We start from the raw sequence: 20,603 nt of genomic DNA, 5'->3' as shown, positions 1-20,603 counted from the left end.
TTTTTGAGGACTGCATACTTTTTTTGCAAACCAAAACAACATACTTTATACTTATAGCACATGCAAATTCACTTTTAGTGCTAACGTAATATGGTAACATAGGTCTGAACTTGAGTTGTAGAAAAACTTGTTACTCAAGTTTTTCTGTAGTAGTTAGTAGTCCAGAGGTAGTATTTCCCCAGAAGGTGGTATGGCTTACAAATCCATACGGGCCCATAGTCTGAAGCATAAAGATCCATTCAGAAATGAGTGATGATGAGTGATTTTGGTAAACTGTGTACAAAAGAAAAACTAAGTTTTCTCATAGACTTCAATTCATTTGGCTGTTTTTCTCTTCCTGTTTTCGCCTGTTTTTTAGATTCATACATCCCCACGTGGGTTATCATTGGAAAGCCACACTCATTGGCTACAAAAATCCACAATCATTTTTGAGATCGGATCTAGATTGACGGAACTACTGCGCCAAGTGTCGGGAGTGGTATTTTGCGCAATACTGTGTACTTTGCACAAGCCTCAAATACCAGCATGTAACTTGAGAACCGCTGAATAGATTTTGTCGCTATCGACAGGCAACAAATAAGCCTTCAATTCGATATATATATAGTATTACAAAATATGCACACCCGAGCCACTAGGGGTCGCCAAAGTGCCGGTGGGCAAATCATCCTAAAAACGCATGCTAAGAGGCTAAATCCCCAATTGTTCCTTTTTTCTTCTGCTGTACCTACATTTAAAGTACGAGTAAGAACCGGTAAATATTTAGGATTCATACTAGGACATTACACGGTACGTTCCGGGTAATTACACTGTATTATAAAGTCATAATTATAATCAATCATAATCAACTTTATTTATATAGCACATTTACAACAGTTGTGACTGTATAGTGCTTCACAGATAAAAGCATAGAGCAAAAGATACATATACAGTACATAATACTAAACATAATGGTGCAAAAAGTGCAAATACAAATAAGTGCAAGGGTTCAGATAGAAATAAAAAATAAAGACGAAAGAAAGAAAAGTGCACCAGATTACAGATCTTGAGGGACTAAAAGTAGTGACCTCCTATTAGTGGTGGGCGAAAATATCGATACGTAGTAGTATCGCGATACTTTTGCGTGGCGATACTGTATCGATACAGGGATGCCAAGTATCGATATTTATTTATTAAAAGAAAATCAAAATCAAAATAAATTGTATTTTTTTTTTTTTATAAGGAAGTTGCATTGTTCATTTCAATACCTGTAATAGTACAGTAGTGCATTCAGTTAAGTTGGAATATGACTGTAATACAAACAGTTCAGTTTGTCAGGTACATGCAACACAGATTAGTGTTTACATCTGTCTGCTTGAGAAAATACCATGTTCTGCAATAAAAATGATTGAAGTGAGATGAACAGATTGAACTTTATTTTATTAGATAAAACATGTTGACAAAGTTTTACTTTGCAGTTGAAAAAAGGTAATAAATCGCAATATATCGCAATATTAATATCGCAATACTCAGCATATCGCAATATCTTTAGTATCGTGACTCAAGTATCGTGATAGTATCGTATCGTGAGGCCTCTGGTGATTCCCACCCCTACCTCCTATGTTACAGAAGAAACATTTACAATACATGAGTGAGGGAATGATGAGGATCCAAACCAATCATCAGTGGTGGATAGTAACTAAATAAGTACTGTACTTAACACTATGATCGCCGGGAACGAGTTTACACGTCATTCCTAGCCATGCTCATTCTGCCGAAGACGCCGTAACTCGTCTTTGATGTCAATATTTCAAAAATCTGTCATCGAAATCATATTTCCTTTCCGGAGCCCTGAGACACACTGCTGATCTCCTCTCAACTCTCTAGCGGTTCAAGAGCGCCATCTGGTGGCCGATCGGCAGATCGCCAACCGGAAATTAACCTTTGAACCGGTAGTGCTCATCCATATGTGGTCCGGGCACTCGCTATCGTTAGAGAGACTCCGTATTGACACAGTGAACATCGATCGGTGCAAATAACTCGAAAAAACAACATGATTTGGACGTATATACTATTATACAACCTGGAAATGGATCTGGCATTTCTCCATCCCATAATAGAAAAAATTCTGTTCCACGCTCATCTGCCAGCGGCGCGAGGAAGCCACGGTAAGATTCAGCGTTATTTTCTAACGTCTTCTATACTAACTGATCTGATGAACATATGACCACAATGGAAACAAGCCTTGGCTTTATTGTGTTTTATCCATTTTTGACCAGCGTTGTTGACACTGTTATTGTCTTGTCTTTTAAAATGTTTTTTTGTCCTACGATTTGTGTCAAAATAAAGTATTCAATCAATAAAAAAAAAATACCCACTCTGGATGAATCATCTAACGCTGCCCACGGAATTATAAACGATCCCCCGCCCATCCGGTCATCATCAGATGATGCATAGAAACTTCTAGAACCACGTCCAGTTGACATTTTTTATCTCGCACAGATTCCTACCAAACTGTATTTGATCATCAATATAATGCATTTAGGGCTATAAATCACGTTCTGAAGAAAGCTGCAGAAAACGATAAAAACATACTTATACTTTAGACCATATTTTAGTATGAATATGTGAATGAAAAAGTTTAACGTTGCTACACCCTGAACAATACATATAGGACATTGAATGGGCCATAATAATGGCAATTTAGCAATAGAATTTAAAAAGTTATAGCCCTGCAAAGAAGGGGAACTTCTCCATAGACAAATAGAGCTGGCGAGGGATGGTAAATTAGGAATTTAACCCATGGCGATTAAAGTGTTAAGTACAATTTCGAGCTACTTGTACTTTACGCAAGTATTTCCATTTTGGGGAACTTTATACTTTTACTCCACTACATTTCAAAGGAAATATTGTAATTTTTACTCCACTACGTTTATCTGAACCCATCAGTTACTAGTTACTTTGAAGAAAAAGATTTTGCATAGAAAACATGGCAAAAATGTATGAAGATTATATACTTTCACAGAGGACATAATCAGAGCAGCATAACTGGACGACATACCTTTACCTATAGAGGTCAGTGGATCGAGGCTTGAACACTCCCAAGCACTGGAATACACAAACGTCATGTAGAATGCATACTTTTACTTTAGATACTTAAGTAAATTCAATAACTAATACTTCTCTACTTTTACTTACGTTTTTTTTTTTTTAATGGAGGACTTTTACTTTTACTAGAGTACTTATTTATCTGGGTATTTCTATTTTTACTTAAGTAAAGGAACTGTGTACTTCTTCCACCACTGCCAGTCATTTACATTTACATTTAGTCATTTAGCTGACGCTTTTATCCAAAGCGACTTACAAGTTTTGTACAACAAGTCAGCAGGACGGGTACAACTCTATCAGCTGAGTAACAATGTTCATCAAAGTTTTGAGTGCTACAGTGTAGGTTAGTATATTAGGACAAGTGCATGACAGTAAGGTTAGTTAGGGTTAGAGTTTTTTTTTTATAATTTTCTTTAGATAATGATTGAAGAAGTGCGTCTTTAGATTGGACAGGTTTCGGTTGTCCTAACTGTGGTGGGAACGTTCGTTCCACCATTGTGGGGCAAGGACCGAGAATAGGCGACTTCTCTTTGGTGACCCTCCCAGAGCTCGGATAGGAGTATGTCTGAGGCGGCCAGAAGTCATCATGGTGCAGTCATTGTCCAGGTGAAGGGGAAGTGAAATGAAGTGGGAGTTTTGTTTCTTTCTGTTCCTCCCCAAGAGTTCCAGCTGCTCGCGTGACTCCTGCCTGAGCTGTGAGGTGGGAGACCTGACGAGGAGGCAGGGCAAGATCATCCTGACAGAGAGACAGATCTACAGCGACACCCACATGCAGCTGGCCGGGGACTTCACAGGTAGAACACACAGGCTCGTAATACAGAGAGATATATCTTTCCATCAATCTATATATATATATTTTTTCTCCAATATTTCACGAGTTGAAATCAAAGAGCTAAGACTTTTTCTATGTACACAACAGGCCTATTTATCTCCTGTTACCTGAACCATTACCTGAACCATTATCTTATGGTATGGTCTCTCAAGTATGTTCACAAACTTGTTTAGTGATCACTTCTCCATTGCAGAGATAATCCTGATTAGACAACATGATTATTGCACAGGTGTGCCTTAGGCTGGTCACAATAAAAGGGCACTCTAAAATGTCCAGTTTTATCACACAGCACAATGCCACTGATATCGCAAGTTTTGAGCGAGCATGAATGTCCACCAGAGCTGTTACGCGTGAATTTAATGTTAATTTCTCTACAATAAGCCGTCTCCAAATTAGTTTCAGAGAATTTGGAAGTACATCCAACCGGCCTCACAACGAATGTGGAGACGGCTTTGAGAAATAGGCCTTTTGTGTACATAGACAAAGTCTTCGATCTTTGATTTCAACTCGTGAATTTTTTTTAGCAAAAACAAAAGTGTTGCGTTTATATCTTTGTTCAGTGTATGTCTTAAAATCTGTAACCATTTTTGTTCATAATGGCCTGTTACCTGAACCATTATCTCATGGTAATGGTCCTGTTACCTGAACCATTATCTTATGGTAATGACCTGTTACCTGAACCATTATCTCATGGTAATGGTCAGCGGCCATCAGGCTTCACAGACGTGGGCATGGACCGCTGCCAGCAGCTGGAGAACTAACAGCTGCAGAACTCGAGAACTATTAGGAATGTCAGACCACTAAGTGTGTCTGACTCTTAACCACCAAAACCTGCTCGGACTATAATGTATGACGTATATATCATGCCAGTTAGGGTACTGACACTCACCTGCACCTTGTGTATACTGTTTATTCTTCTCATATTTTTATATTCAGATTACATTCTTCTATTACCCTGCCCATACCTGTACCTCCTCTCCCCCATGGCACCCAAATTTCCCCAAGGGGATCAATAAAGGAATATCTTATCTTATCTTATGTAAGCACTTGTAGGTTTGCAGACACTGTGTATAGACCTGTTCACTGTATACAGTAGGCCTACGTCAGATACGTCAGTGTGCGCGCGCATCAAGGAGGCAAAAGGAACGTAATCCTGGTCAGAACAACGGGGCAGACTACAAAATATTTGCATTTGTTAGCCATGCTAGCAATCTAAACAATCAATCCATGCCAAAGCTAGATATGTATTTATGTATGTATTTTTTTAAATCTGAGAGTGCTGGTCCGGCCTTCGGCTTTTTTCCTCATAATCCTTGGGATTTCAGCACCCAGTGTCAGATACTGAGAGCGCGGTCTACCTTGACTTTAAAGCTAGATATGTAAAATGCAAAATGACATCCAGCCATTTTCGTTTGAAACAACGTTTAGTCAGGGGAGTGCCATGGTTTCTCCATAGAGCCCCGTCATACTTTTTTAGCGCAGCTAACGTGACTCAGTTGGTATTGCTGATTGGCTCGAACACGGCATGTTTGTATACAGTGAACAGGTCTATTCCCAAAAGGAATTATCTCTGCATTGGCACATGTTGAATGTCATCATGGGGCAAACCGGTTGTAACCCACGTGTTGCTGTGGTTGTAGTAATCCACAGGTCCCTGGTGCTGAAGAGCAGAGATGGTGTCTTGGCGTGTGCTGATATTCTCCCTACATCCCCTTCAGCAGAGCAGGTCTTTCCTAATGTCACATCCTTCAGTAGGTGAGTGTAAACACCCCATGTATGAGTGTAGCTTATTAAAACAACCGTGTTTACCTTGAATTGATCTGCAATGTTAAATATTCAACTGAGTTTGAGTTTATAATTGGAAAGAATTCATCAAGTCTAACTTAAAATACTATAAACTGTTCATATATACAGACTACTGAGACTATTTATTTTGGTGGTAATCTCCACTGAAGCATCACAGGTGTTATTGTGACGTACTGTATACTGTCAGCTTGGTCATATGGCTGCCAAGACAATGACCATTTGTTTTCATATAAACAGCTTTTATATAAACATTACAGTATCATGAGTTTGCGTTTATCTCTATATACCTCATTGACCTCTTTGCAGATAGTTATGAAGTATAACTCTAGTTATATGAGTGCAGGCAAAGCATCTTGCTTCACCTATTGGACTGCTTTGTGTGCCAATAGCGCACCAGCTGTAATCATTTCACTGATGCACCTATCACAGACCAGGGCTACGCCAGGTCCCTCAACACCAAAAAAGGAAATAGACTAAATTCGTGCCCCTGCCGACAAGAGAAAAAAAAACTGAAGACTCTGGAAGAATAGGTTATAAGTTATAACATAACCATCAGCAATGAATTACTAGTTAAGCACTAATAAAAATGTCAGAATCAACATTGCACCATACTGTATGTTCCTCTCCTCCCTCCCTCAACCAAAATGCTAACTTTGGTTTGTTTGTTTTGTATTGTTTTTTCTTTTTTGTACGATTTATTTTTAGCATTTTTACAGTTTTTTCCAGGTCAGACATGACTGACAGAGCAGAGAGAGGAAGGTCTGGAGAAGATATGGGGGGAAAGACATGCGGCAAATGTACGTCGGGTTCGGGAGACGAACCCGGGTCGACCGCGTAGCACTGCAGTGTGTTACATGGTGCGCCACCCTGGCACCCCGTTTTGTATTGTTTTTACCAAAGGATTAACAGGCAGGCAGAAAAGTGGCAATTTTCTTTTACTTGAACTTGAGGACTGCATACTTTTTTGCAAAGCTTAGCTTTATACTTTATACTTAGAGCACATGTATGAGCCTGATCTCTTTTGAAAGATAACATTCTGAAGTTACTAATGCAAAAAGGAAAATCACTTTTAGTGCTAATCAAATAGAGTAACAGAGGTCTGAACTTGAGTTGAACTTGAACTTGTGTACTCACATTTTTCATTAGTGGTTGCAAGATTCCATATTCCAATATTTCAGCATAGAGATATGAGCTGGAAAACACTGCGGTTCCATAGCCTTAAGTCTTATCTACTGTAGTACAGGTCCAGATTTGATACAAATCTGTTCAGAAATGGGTCTTTGAGAGACGTTTTAGTAAAACCAAAAAAAAAAGCGTTCCAAAATCCATTTCCTCATCCACCCCTGTGAGTTCAGAAGTCTGATTCACTTTCCGTTTTTGCTCGTCAACTTTCACCTAGTTCCTATATTTGCAACCCCCCCCCCCCCCACATGGGGTATCGTTGGAAGCGTACACTCGTTGGCTACAACGCTGACTAATAATTTTTGCCATCAGTGGTGATTGGTCAGTTCTGGAGCGTATATGGTCCGGGGTGGTCATCATGACGCGCGTAAAAAGACGCTCGCCTGACATATCGTCATGTAACTCGAGAACCGAGGCATGGATTTGGTCGAGTGAGGTGGCGTTTGAACAGCAACAAATATATCTTTCGAACGGTATATTATATGTTCAGCGAAGAATGCAGCCCCGAGCCGGTAGACACTCACAAAGTGCCGTGACTTGCGTGCATGGGCATGAGGGCCCGATTTCGGGACCCCACCTGTTAAGAGGTTTTAACAGTTATCTTACCTGCTGCTCTGTTAGCTAACACATCCACCATTCCTCAAATGATCACCTCATAATAAAGTTAGACACTTAGCCTTTCTTCATCAAGTCATTACACTGTGAAACAAATTAAAAACAATCCCAGTTATTATTGTGTACGTTTGATTGGTTTCTTTTTCAGATATGACTTCCGGAGACGGGTCGCTAGTGCACTGGAGGTGACCATGTCACGGGTCACCATCCTACCGGGGTCACCTCTCTACACAGCCGATGGAGCTTGCCAGCAAGTCAACTACCTTGTATCAGGTAGGCCTCACATAATAATAATAATAATAATAATAATAATAATAATAATAATAATAATAATAATAATAATAATAATAATAATAATAATAATAATAATAATTGTAACTGAGGGGTACAATTCCCTGACTGTATTAAAGATTGTGATATATTAAACCACTACTAGTTATGTACTTTAATTACTGGCCATACAGTACATGAATATATATGGTGAACACCCACACAAGAATACGGCATTGACACATAAAGTACTATTTAGAGGGTATTTATTATTATTAAGCAACGTTAGGTTACAGATTGAGAATTATGCTCGCGCTTGTATGGCGAAGAACACACGTAAAGTAAGTCAAGAGCGTAAGTCAATGAGAATAGGATGAATACTAGGATGGGTCTAAACTGACGCCACCTGTGGTATAGCAATTACATAGGGCACACTAGTACCAGCTGGAGACACTGGGGGGTTCCCTCCGGGTGTAAGGCCGGCCGGGGTAGAGGAATGTTCGGGTACAAAGTCTGGGTCAACGAGGAATAACGAGGTTCCAGATACAGGAGCCAGTGCATGTACTCCCTTGATCAGTAGACAAAGCAACAGCTATAATCCAGTATGCTCGACAGCATGGAAGACAGCTAGCCAGCCTCTTCCTAGAGGCGGGCTCGAGTGATGATCCTCACAGGGGGTAGATCCCAAACGACAGTGGGGTCGACGGTTCTCTGCTCCAGCAGTCACGGTCCCAAAGCAATATAATCCAACCAGAAATGGTTCTGCAGTCGCCGGTGTAGGTTCTCCGGTGTACATATCCAACGGTTCTCGTCTAGGACTCCTCGGGTGGGGGCACGAGTTTAGGCCGCCCAGCCTGGATAAGTGCACTAGCTATATACACGACGAACCGGTGGTAATGCTGGTCACTGAAGAACTGTAGCCGCACGATACACTATAAATGATAGACTATTACTTCACATTAGAATAAGTCGAACTCAACGTTACTGCGTTAAACTCTGACACTTTAGCAATCTATTCGCACGCGGTTCTCAAGGCTCTATTTAGAGGCAAAGTTGCTCACTTCACTGCACGTTGTCTCGTGGTGAAGGCTTTACTAGTAATGAACGAATTGCTGCTGTTTACACCTGCGCCGTATTTATACGTAAGGTGAATATCTAGTGCCAACCTCAGTTCTGTCTCGTATTACTGCGCAGACTCTGGACATGTTGAGACATGCCCGGAGTTGCCTTTGAACTTGCCGTTGGGGGCTTGGTCGCTGGCGCCTAGGGGTCGCTGTCCAATAGGAGAGCGAATATCACTCTGGTTTGTACCCAGGTAAAGGGATATTCCGTGTATATATACAAACAATATACAAGGGATATCAAACGATATACAAATATTATACAAGGGATATCAAGCAATAAATATATATATTCGGTTTAATCTGACCCTTTATAATAATAATAATAATAATAATAATAATAATAATAATAATAATAATAATAATAATAATAATAATAATAATAATAATAATAATAATAAAAATAAAAATAATAATAATAATAATAACTATCTATATAGCACCTTTCATACATGAATTGCAGCTCAAAGTGCTTCACAGCTAATAGCATAAAATGAACATAGGCATAAAATGTGCATATGTATACAGTTGTATACAATAAAAACAATGCATAAAGAATAGGCATAAAATAAGTACAATAAGTACAGTGTTGCTCGAAAGCATGTGAACCCCCCCGGAACAGCCAGTCTCCTAAACACCCCACACATCAATCCCCACTACATCCCCATCCAAGACATACCCCCTGATAAAGCATGTCATGACCGAAGGAAAACACATGCCTTACGTTGCATTGTATGTCACTGATCGGTCCGTTCTCCGTACAGTCCATGTCGTTCTTCATAGACCACTGCACTTCCGCTTTACATTGAGCTCATGGAGGAGAGAGCGGGGGGAGAACATTTATGAATGTGGATGAGAGCTTTGACATTAAGTGGTTGTCGCACCTACTCCCGAACTACGCATGCACAGATTGATGAACCTAGATCTCTGGACAATCCAGAGAGACCCTGTGGGCAATCTGCGCATGCAGAGTTCAGGAGGTGCGGAAAAGTGACTATAGCTTGGTAGAGAAAGTCGACTTGGGATTGATCGCTCGGTGTTCAGGAGACTCGGGCGTATAAAAGTCTATCATGTCTCCAGCACCCCCACAGCCGTAGCTACAACCACTTAATGTCAAGGCTCTCATCCACATTCATAAATGTTCTCCCACCGCTCTCTCTCCCATGATTTCAGAATACCGTAAGTGTTGCGGTGGTCTATACTGGATGCCTGCAGGCTGCAGCTCCTGCTAGTTAGTCACAAAACGAATGCAAAGACAATGGGGCCACGGACTGCCGTACAAACCCTGAAAGAATCGCTGACACCTACTTTTGATGCGTTGTCGAGTAGGTTTCCATGTTTATTCCTAGACTTGTGACCCAATAATAACAATAATAATAATAATAATAATAATAATAATAATAATAATAATAATAATAATAATAATAATAATAATAATAATAATAATAATAATAATAATAATACATTTAATTTGTATTGCACTTTTTGTTCACTAGGATCCCAAAGTGCTACAAGGTTAAAAACAGTTACACTTTTTTTTTGTTTTTTTTTTTATTATTTGTATAAAAAGAAAATACAGAATAAAAATAGAACATAGTTAAAAACATAGTATAAACATCAAATTAAAGACAACAGCACAAGAAATAAAATAATATCACAAGAAAAATTGTTTAATAAAAAGTCTTTTGATACAGCCTGCTTTAAAAGAGTCCAGGCTCTGTGATGCCCTCAGCTGGATGGGGAGGCTGTTCCACAGGCGTGGTGCAGCCGTGCAGAAGGCTCGGTCACCCATGGTGCAGAGCCGGGTATTGGGGACCCGAAGGAGCAGGCTACCTGCAGATCTGAGGGTACGGTGGAGGATTGTGGAGTGATGAGTTCCTGAAGGTAGAGGGGTGCGTGTCCGTTTATGCAGTTATATATCAACTGGCTTCGCGTCTCGCTCTGCCTTCTGAGATAACCCATTATCTCCAGCAACTAGTGTGCTCCGGGGAACAAAACAAATGCACCCACTTGCACGTGACCACGCCACTCCCATGCGTCCCCTATATTACGCCGGAAGTGGTCACGCCTCACCCTTCCTCATTCGTTTCCAACGCGGAAGCAGCTCAGATGCACTTCTGAACTGGAGATTGTTTGTAGCGAAAGATTACGCAATGTTGGGCTTCGCCAGAAGTACGCCAGCCCCCGGATCCTTCTCGGCACGTGCACAGCACGGCGGTCCTATCCTGTGTTTTTTCCTCGTTGCTTGACAGCGGACCGATGGACTTGGCGCAACTTTTAGCAGTCGAACTACATCGCGCTCAGGTAGGACCTGCGCTAGCAGGCATTGGTACTGGCATGGGTAATACTGCTCGTTGTCTCGTGAGACGACCGAGTATTGGCGCAGGGGGCGGGATATTTGGATAAACGTGGTCATCACTTTTGAGATGTTTTTCCAAGTATCCTAGCGCGCAGCTAATGCTAATGCTACAATGTTGGGGCACCGTTCCCATGTACCCCGTCGGGGCTGTCTTTACTCTTCCCTCCTCTTAACCATTCATGCTGACGGTCAATCTGTGTCTAATGTTGGGGGTTTAGCGGAGGTCTATTTACCCTTTACATGGGTGGATGGGCTGACGACAGGGCTCAGGGCAGGTGTGCATTTTGTGAATCTATTAATTGAAAATGGGGGACCCTGATGTAGACAGGACTAACATTTTCTCTGGTCTGCATCCCCTTAACAATTGTGTGTATTGGGCTAGCCCATTCTGCAATATGTTAATAGAGTTTTCGTTCATTCATTCATTTATCCCGTCACAGGTGCACACTGCAGGGGAGGTTGTTGCATGCCTACTAATGGAGCAGTGCTTCACTAGTAATTGACTTTGGTCAGCAGCCGCCACTGGTGTTCCGTGCTTAGTGGTGCAGGTGGCATCGGTCCTTTGCCCTGACATGGTGGAACGGTATCCCGCCCAGCCGACGCCAAGAGGCGAGTCGGCCCGGCAGGTGGCTGGTGGGCTGTTAAAGCTTATACCGCCGCGGTACAGAATTTAGCAGCAACTAACAACATTGCTCAATTCGCTGCTTTTCTGTCAAAAATGGTGTCGGGTGGTGGGGCCTTAGGGCTAGCCGACGTCAAAACCATCGCGCAAGGTTTTGAGGTTATTCCGTTTTTGACCCAGCCGCAAGCTATAACCGCAGGGAGGGCTAGGATGCTGTCAACGGTTGTTCACAGGCATCTTGGTTGGAGCAATCTCCCCTTGAGGAGTGGAGGGGTCTCCTCCTCGGGGCTCCCCTCTCCGCGGGTGGACCTTGGTCTGTCCACGGAGGCGCGGGCGGTATTTGACCTGGGCTCTACGCCGCCCCACACCGCGCAGCCAGAGGTGAGAGCACGGCCTCGCCAGCAGCTGCTGCGAGGCCCCCGGCCAGCGGCCATGTTTCCCCCGCCTGAGATACCTTGGACACAAAGGAAACAGGTGATCACAAGGCCGACAGCCTCGGCGGCCCGAGGGATCGGCTATATTAGATGGGCACGCCCTGAAAAACCGTTGCCATCTAGCTGTGTCTAGCACGCTCTACGGTTACTCCCCCCCGCTACGCTACGGGACTCAGGGCTCTGATTTGTCCCCTTTGGCTGCGGGGCGCGTTCTTCCAGTGAAGCGCAAGCGGCCCCACATTTTGCTTCTCATGGAGACAGGGGCTGACACCCAGTTGCTAGCTAGGCCTGGGTCTGTCTATGAGAATGCTGTGCTGTCAAGCGGCTCCCACACCACATGTCCTGCTTCTGTGTTTGGTGAGCCTGGTGTTGTATCTGTCGACGGAGCAGGGTTCCCTGTATCTGAAAAATGTTGTCAGAGGGGGAACTCTAGGCCCAGGAGGTCGCAGCGTGGGTTCCCCCCAGCCCAGTGGTCAGTTAGGCACGCGTAATTTGGGTGGTAGTAATATCACTACAGGGCTACGGTGTGTACTAGAGACCCACCCTATCGGGCAGTGTGGGACCACACACCATGCATGTCCAGCTGCAGAGCAGGCTGTCCGGGAAGATGCTCAGCGGGTGAGCCTATATCACCAGGGGTGATGGCCGCTCCCCCCGTATCAGACCACCCCTTCTGTCGGGGCCCCCCCCCTTGGGTGCGATTGCCTCGTTGGTAGAGTCAGGGTGCGATATCCCGGCTCCACGGGACACCCTGCTCACGCGGTTGGCGAGACCAGGGTTGACGACGCACAGCGGGAGGGACCGGGCCACCTATCTACGATTCCTAAGCGGACCAGCGGCAGTTGGCGGCGGGGGCGCTTTGGAATTTGTTTACGACGTATGGCTGCAGTAGTAGCCATATGCCGGTGTGGATGGAGAGAGCGCTGAGGGCGGCGCTTGTGTTACAGTTTTTACACCCCCGCCCTCCGTTTTTGGGTTTGGTACAGACTCTAGTATTATCAGAGTCCGCGGCAGTGACAGCCCTGGCCGAGGAGATTCGTTCTCTGGCGGCGAAGCAGGCCGTCGTTGTGGTCCCATGGGAGGACGCAATGAACGGCGTTTCCTCCCGATATTCTCTGGTGCCCGAGAAATCGGGGGGGGGGGGGGGGTGTCAGACCCATACTGGACCTGTCCCATGGAAGGTTCAGAATGTTGACCGTCACCCACCTGTTAAGCGCTGTCAGGTGGGGGACTGGTTCACCTCCATAGACCTGAAGGATGCATATTCGCATCCCGATTTTCCCTCCTAGGACATACCTACGCTTCCTTTTCAGGGCTTATCGTACGAGTACCAGAGGCTGCCGTTCGGCTACTCTCTGGCTCCTCGTGTCTTCACCAAGTGCGTGGAGACCGCGCTGGGGCCTCTGCGTCGTCAGGGGATACGAATTTTATTCTACCCTGGACGACGTTCTGGTCCTCGGCCGGTCAGAGAAGATCGCCAGGTCTCATACCAGGCAGGTGTAGGAATTCCTCACCAGCCTGGGTTTTGCTGTAGACTGGAAGTAGAGTACTCCTCTTCCCAGTCAACGGGTGGAGTACTTGGGCTTATTTCTAAGCTCATGGTCTATATGGGCATTCCTCTCAGAGCGGCGGCGAGTGGATGTTCTCGGCGCGCTCAGGAGGTTCCGTCCTAGGACGGTTACGGCGCTGTCCGTGATGCGCCTGCTCGGTATGATGGCATCTGCTCACTCTGTGGTCCCTCTTGGCCTCCTCTTCATGAGGAGGATACAGAGGTGGGTTATTCCAGTATGGAAATAGACCCGGTGAGAGACAAGTGGAAGCGGCTGAAGGTTCCCATGTCAGTACTGGGGGACCTCGCCCTCTGGGGAGGGCCTGGGGCTCTCACCAGCGGGGTCCCCATGGGCAGCAGGCTGTCACACGTCACGGTCTTCACCAACGCCTCCCTCACGGGATGAGGGGGGACGTGTCGGGCCAACGCAGTAGGGGGCAGCTGGCAGGACCATGCTGCCCGGTCTGCACTACATTTCAACGTGTTGGAATTGAAGGCAGTCCTTCTGGTCCTCAAACGGCTCGGCCACGTTGTGGTGGGCAAGCATGTTTTGATCAGGACGGACAACACGATGTCAGCATCGTATATCGACAGACAGGGAGGAGTACGCTCCCCTCGTCTGCACCGCCCCGTCTCTCAATCTGCGCAGCCTAAGGGCTCTCCACATCCCCGGCAGGGAGAATGTGGGTGCAGATGTGATGTCGCGGGGCGGTTCTCACCCCGACGAGTGGGGACTACGTCCAGACATAGTCAGACAGGTCTGGGACCGATTCGGGGAGGCCACGGTGGACCTGTTTGCGAGCAGACAGTCCCACCAGTGCCCCTTGTGGTTCTCGGTCAGTCGGAAGGACAACCCCTCTCTGGGGGTGGATGCCTTCTCGATGTATCCGTGGCCGCCCGGGATTCTGTACGCGTTCCCCCCCATACACCTGATAGCTCAGCTGTTGGGGCGGGTACGTCAGGAGCGCGGGACTTTGATCCTGGTCGGGCCGGGCCGGGACTCGGCTGTGTGGTTCCCGGCCCTGATTCAGCTCTTGGTGGCCCCGCCGTGGCCTGTTCCGTGGTCACTGCGGGCCCTCTCTCTGCCTCCTGTTCTGGGGCGGCCTCTAGGCTTGGCTGCTGGAAGGGTGAATCTGGTGGGGATGCGTCTTAACTCTTCTGTGGTTAACGCCATCCGGAACGCGCACGCAGGGAAGTGGCCAGTGATGGGCAAGCTACTTGGGAAATGTAGCAAGCTACACTACAAGTTACTCTCGATTAAATATAGCTCAACTACAATGGAAGCTATCCCCAGATAAATGTAACAAGCTACACTACAAGAACATGTCAAAAATAGCTAGCTACATCGGCACTACTTTTTTTTTTTTTTTTTTACTTCATTATCAAGTTTCCACCAAACAGGCAAAAAAAATGCTAAGTTTCTTTTCTATTCTATCTTTATGTATTATTTATCCCTAAACTCTGCATCTTCTGGCTGCCTGATACCCTCTCCTAGCTGAAACCTGCCCACTTTATCAACCAAAAACACTTATTCAATATCTGAATTTTAACTAATAATAACTGTCTTACTGCATTTTACTATTATGCTACCATGTCTATACTACCACCAACTATGCTAATATGTCTATACTACTACAGTATAGTATGTACTACTCAGAGTATAACACTCAAGCTTGACACTGCTAGACAAACAATACTATTTATCCTTGTCTGCTAGATATGTACCACTCATGCTGACTTGTTGTACACAATTTGTAAGTTGCTTTGAATGAAAGCGTCAGCTAAATGACCAAATGTATTTAAATATGTAACTCACAAAACATTCCATGGCCCCAAAATCATGTGGGGACCCCAGACCACAGATCAGATCAATCACCATGGTAAGTTAACAGACGAAGAAAGTGCCAACACACAGCCCAATGCTGCAGTGCACGGCGGCAGTTTAACAACATTATTATCCCTTACCTTAGATACGCCGCGCCTGCATCCCACAACTTCATCTTTTCCATTCATTCATTCCATGGAGAGACATTGTTGTTATTGACATCATCTTCATCAATGCCATCACAAGCCCTGGAAACATCGAATCCCTCTGCCATTTCGCGTGGACTGGTTCGTTCATCAGTGGTCTGTTTTGATTTTCACTTCCTGATTTGCGGTTGGAGTCCCGCCCTATCCTGCCTCTGATTGGCCTACCCGTAAAGTTTTGGCCTAACCATACCCAATCGTGAGTCGTCATACTCATATCAAACCAACCAACCAATCATAGTGGGTTTTCTACGTGGAGTTTTTTTTTCTCCTTATAGTCTAGACCAGGGGTCGGCAATTAGGTTTGGCCGCGGGCCAGATTTTCCCCAAGCCGTTGCTTGGCGGGCCAGGATCAAAATCAATGGCTAATTTAATATACTGATATTGAAAAAAGACAAACGTTTTTCTCTGGTCTGCATCCCCCCAACAACCGTGTGCACTGCGCCGCACTGCACTGCACCCACTCTGCAATCCGCCAAACAAAGTTCTCACTCATCCATTCATTCATGAACAGCTCTCAGCTGTTGCAGATCACCGCGGCGCCGGCGGGTGATGAACAGATCAGAATGCATGAAAACACGACTCACCATACCTCCTTGTTTGTTGTTAAGTCCTCCAAAATCCCTGCTAATGTTTGAAACATGTCATATCCACTCGCCGCCCTCCAATTCCAGATTGGCGTTGAATGCAGCTACTTCATCTGCCAACTTGCCTCGTTGTTGTTGTTGTTGTTGTCGCCACATATTATGCAGAGAGGACGTCGGCTCGGCACGCAAGAATCACCGACCTGTTGCGATAAACCCGTATTTTAAGTATGGCTCCTGTTTATTAAAAGAAGCGTTATATTTCCCCGTTGCTATCCAAAGATGTTTGTTTTGTTTTCTTCAACTCGCTCGCGAGTCGCATCTCGAACGCGGAAGTGAAAGTGTGTTAGGGAAATAGACACGGGGCCCGGTGGGACTATTCCATTGGTTCTCCCAGTCCACCTGACCATTTCTAGCATTTCAATTGGCTATAGTGACAGACATGCTTTTGATGACTGCCGGTAGATAGATACAGCTTCACAATAAAAGACACCCTGGCGTCCCGAGTGAATATTTCCCGCGCGTCAAATAAATATCATATTCTCAAATAATCTGACGGGCCAGAAATTATTGCTGGCGGGCCAATGTTGGCCCGCGGGCCGCCTATTGCCGATCCCTGGTCTAGACTGTTTATATATATCTATGATCTAAGATATAGTAGCGTTGTCGCCGTTGTAGCGTTTCCTCGTCGCTACTCACTACTTCGTTCTATAAATAGCTGCGTTACAGAAAACGCTACCCTGGTTAAAAAGTAGCGAGCTACCAGCACGCTACTGAGAATTGTAGTTAAGCTATGTAGCTTCGCTACTTGTAGCAAGCTACTGCCCATCACTGGAAGTGGCGTATGGTTCGAGAGTGGTGTGAGGTTGGGGGCTTGGACCCGGTGTCATGCCCCCTGGACTCGGTTCTGTCCTTCTCCAGTCTATCCTGGATGGGCGGTCGGCCTCGACAGTGAAGGTATATGCCGCAGCTATATCTTCTTGTCATGTGGGCTTTGAGGGCAGAACACTGTTCAGCCACCCTCTCGTGGGACGTTCTTGCTTGGCGCACAGCGTCTCAAGCCTGTGCAACGTTCTCTGTCTCCGAGTAAGGACCTCCAACTGTTCTGGAAAGGCTGTTGGGGGCCCCGTTTGAGCCTCTTGAGCAGGCGCCATTGGATTGTCTGTCTTACGACTACGTTCCTTTTTTGGGCCATCACCTCCGCTAAATGCGTGGGTGAGCCATGTGCTCTCTCTGTGCAGTCGGAGTACCTGTCTATTCGGGCTGATAGCAGGCGACTCTGTGGCCTGATCCGGCCTTCGTGCCGAAGAATATCCAGAGCTCTTGTCGCTCCTGGGATATTGTGATTCAGGCGTTTCATCCTCCTCCTCACACTAGTGGGTTGGAGTCGAGCCTTCACCTGTCGTGTCCTGTCCGTGCACTGGGGGTTTACCTTAGTCGCACGCAGGGTCTCAGGGCTTCCGATCAACTGTTTGTTTGTTACGGTGGCCCTTGCGCAGGTGAGGCGCTGTCCAAGCAGCGCCTGTCACATTGGTTGTGCGAGGGCATTGCCCTTTGCTACACGTTGGCTGGACAGGTTCCCCCCGGGGGCGTCAGGGCGCACTCCACTCGTGGTGTGGCGGCCTCTGCTGCCCTGTTAGGGGGGGCCTCGGTGGAGGACATTTGTGCTGCGGCCTCCTGGTCCTCCCTGAGTCCTTTCGTTAGGTTTTACCTCATGGACATGACTGGGGGTTCTGTCTCCCAGGCGGTCCTGAGGTCTGGGACCTCTCCTGCATCCCGCCATCAGGTGGGCTAGCAGGGGTGTGTGGGTGTGGACCGCGGGGTGCTGTGTCACACGTGGTCCCGCTTGCGCTGTGCGTTCGGGGGTGCCTGGTTTCCCCTTTTTTCGCACTTTGGTGGAGTTGACTGCCTCCCCCCCTTCGTTAGGACGGGCGGGTGGACGGGACTCCCCTCCTCCCTGGCTGGGGCTTATGGGCCCTCAGGGGGTGCATTTGTCGGGCCTTTATCTCAGAAGGCAGAGCGAGACGCGAAGCCAGTTGATATATAACGTAAGGTTATCCTATAACCCTAGTTATATGATACTGGCTGAGCGTCTCGCTCTTTAGCGCCCTGAGGTCCCTTGGATGTTTTCCGCTTATGGGAAGGGTGAGGCGTGACCACTTCGGGCGTAATATAGGGGACGCATGGGAGTGGCATGGTCACGTGCAAGTGGGTGCATTTGTTTGGTTCCCCGAGACGCTCAGCCAGTATCATATAACTAGGGTTATAGGATAACCTTACCTTATGGGTGAGCATCAGGATTTTGTAATTGATCCGGGATGAGACAGGGAGCCAATGTAGTGAGTGGAGGATGGGGGTTATGTGCTTAATCAAATCAAATCAAATGTATTTGTAAGGTCCGACAACATTACTGTCCCCATGGGCCGGACACGTCTTCTTTAAACAAGTCAAAAAGAAACATCACAAACTAAAACTAAAGCAAATATCAGCTAGCTAGCGCCTATTCCATTTATGTGGAATCTTTTCTATCATCAGTTCATTCCAAGATCAGTATGCAGCTGTAGTGCTTCGAAGTCCCTGTGATAAGGTTATCTATAAACTGAACTCCAAACTGAACAGAACAGAACTACACTCTCTTCTACCATTGTCTTAAATATCTTTAATGGTCTCGTTGCAAAAGCTACATTGTCACTAGGGGACTTTGAAGCACCTGTGTGCCGATCTTGGAGTAAACTGACAATAGCAAAGATTATAGCAAACACCACAGAAACGGAATTTGTGCTCGCTAGCTCTGCAAATTCAGCTATTGTGGGAAGCCAGCCAATGTTAACATTTTAACAAGTTGGGACAACCCTTCAGTTAACTATCAATTATCCAGTAGTAGTAATTATGGTTCCTCAATATACCACTCCGGTCATCACCACGAGACATCCACTCACAGGGAGACGGGGACAGGCGTTAGACAGTTTGCGTGTTTGTGATGGGCGGACATAGCAATAGATACATGTAGTAAGCATATTATGTGAATAGAATAGCTACATGTAGTAAGCATAATATAAATAGAATAGAAGTACTTAACCCAGCAATGAACTAGAACAGGCATGGTTTAGACATTGTAGATCGGACAGAAGACGGTATGAAGCTGATCCATGACCTCAATGGTGCACATAACCAAAATGGGGGTAGAACAGTCACTGCAATCTTGGCCATCACCCCGATACAACCACCACCTTGGTCAACACTACGAGACAACCACTCAGAGAGATGGGGAGATGGGGGCAGGGGTTATAGAGTTCCCATGTTTGTAGTGGGCCGAGTTGGAGCAATAAATACATGTAGTGGGCATATATGCAAACATGGTGACAATAGAATCAAAGTATATAAGAGAATTGTGAAATTAAGTAATGGGTAGAACTAAGAACTAGTGCACGCATATGTAAACAGGATGAGATACAAGATGAAGGCTCAGTGCCATATGCCCCGGGGGGCAGGAGAAACCACTCCGAATAGGTCAAGGCAGAGCAGGTAAGGTTCAACGCTGCAGGCCAGACAGGAAGCGGTATGAAGCTGTTCCATGGGACCGGTGGTACTCATGTCCAGTATGAGGTAGAAGGTCACTGGAATGTCTATATCGATAAATTCACTCAGAGAGACAGAGACAGGGGTTAACAAATTCAGAAAACCAGACATGGGAGCAGATAACAGACATCCTAACTAAACTAGTTTTGTGGCTAACTAGCCAGAACTGTGTGCATATCCAGTATGAATAACGGCATGGATTGTGCTAGGAAAGGACCGATCAATGACATCAGAAATAGGACTAGGATTCCACAATTCTGAACGCACCCTTTTAAAAATACAATAATGCCCTGTCTCCACTAGCCAGGGTTTAGCCGTGCTGTGGCCTGTCTGGCACACAGTGAGCATCTCCATTGTCTTTAGAACCAGGACAAACCTGGCTGGACCCCGGCTGACACGGCCACCTTTCACAACCTTGGCCAGAACTGGCTGGGTTTTTAGACCGACAAGTCGAGGTATAGGTCTCATCTTGTTTTCGGTTTTATCGTGGTCTCAGACAGGCGTCTCCAGTGCACCTTTTCTTTTTACTCAGTGCTTT

General features: G+C 45.6%; 1 protein-coding gene across 1 annotated transcript in view; it reads left to right on the top strand.

Moving 5' to 3' along the window:
• Positions 1-20,603, top strand: part of cusr (Copper-only SOD repeat protein) — a 68,322-nt gene that overhangs the window by 36,006 nt on the left and 11,713 nt on the right. The window contains exons 6-8 of the mRNA XM_084319280.1: positions 3,746-3,878; positions 5,557-5,671; positions 7,668-7,792. Of these exons, the coding sequence (XP_084175406.1) occupies positions 3,746-3,878; positions 5,557-5,671; positions 7,668-7,792 (373 nt within the window). The remainder of the gene's footprint in view (positions 1-3,745; positions 3,879-5,556; positions 5,672-7,667; positions 7,793-20,603) is intronic.

Source organism: Notolepis coatsorum (genome assembly GCF_963971535.1).
Source record: "Notolepis coatsorum genome assembly, chromosome: 7".
Taxonomy (NCBI): Eukaryota; Metazoa; Chordata; class Actinopteri; order Aulopiformes; family Paralepididae; genus Notolepis; species Notolepis coatsorum.
The sequence above is the reverse complement of the archived record's forward strand: the minus strand, read 5'-3'. Positions and strand labels throughout refer to the sequence as shown.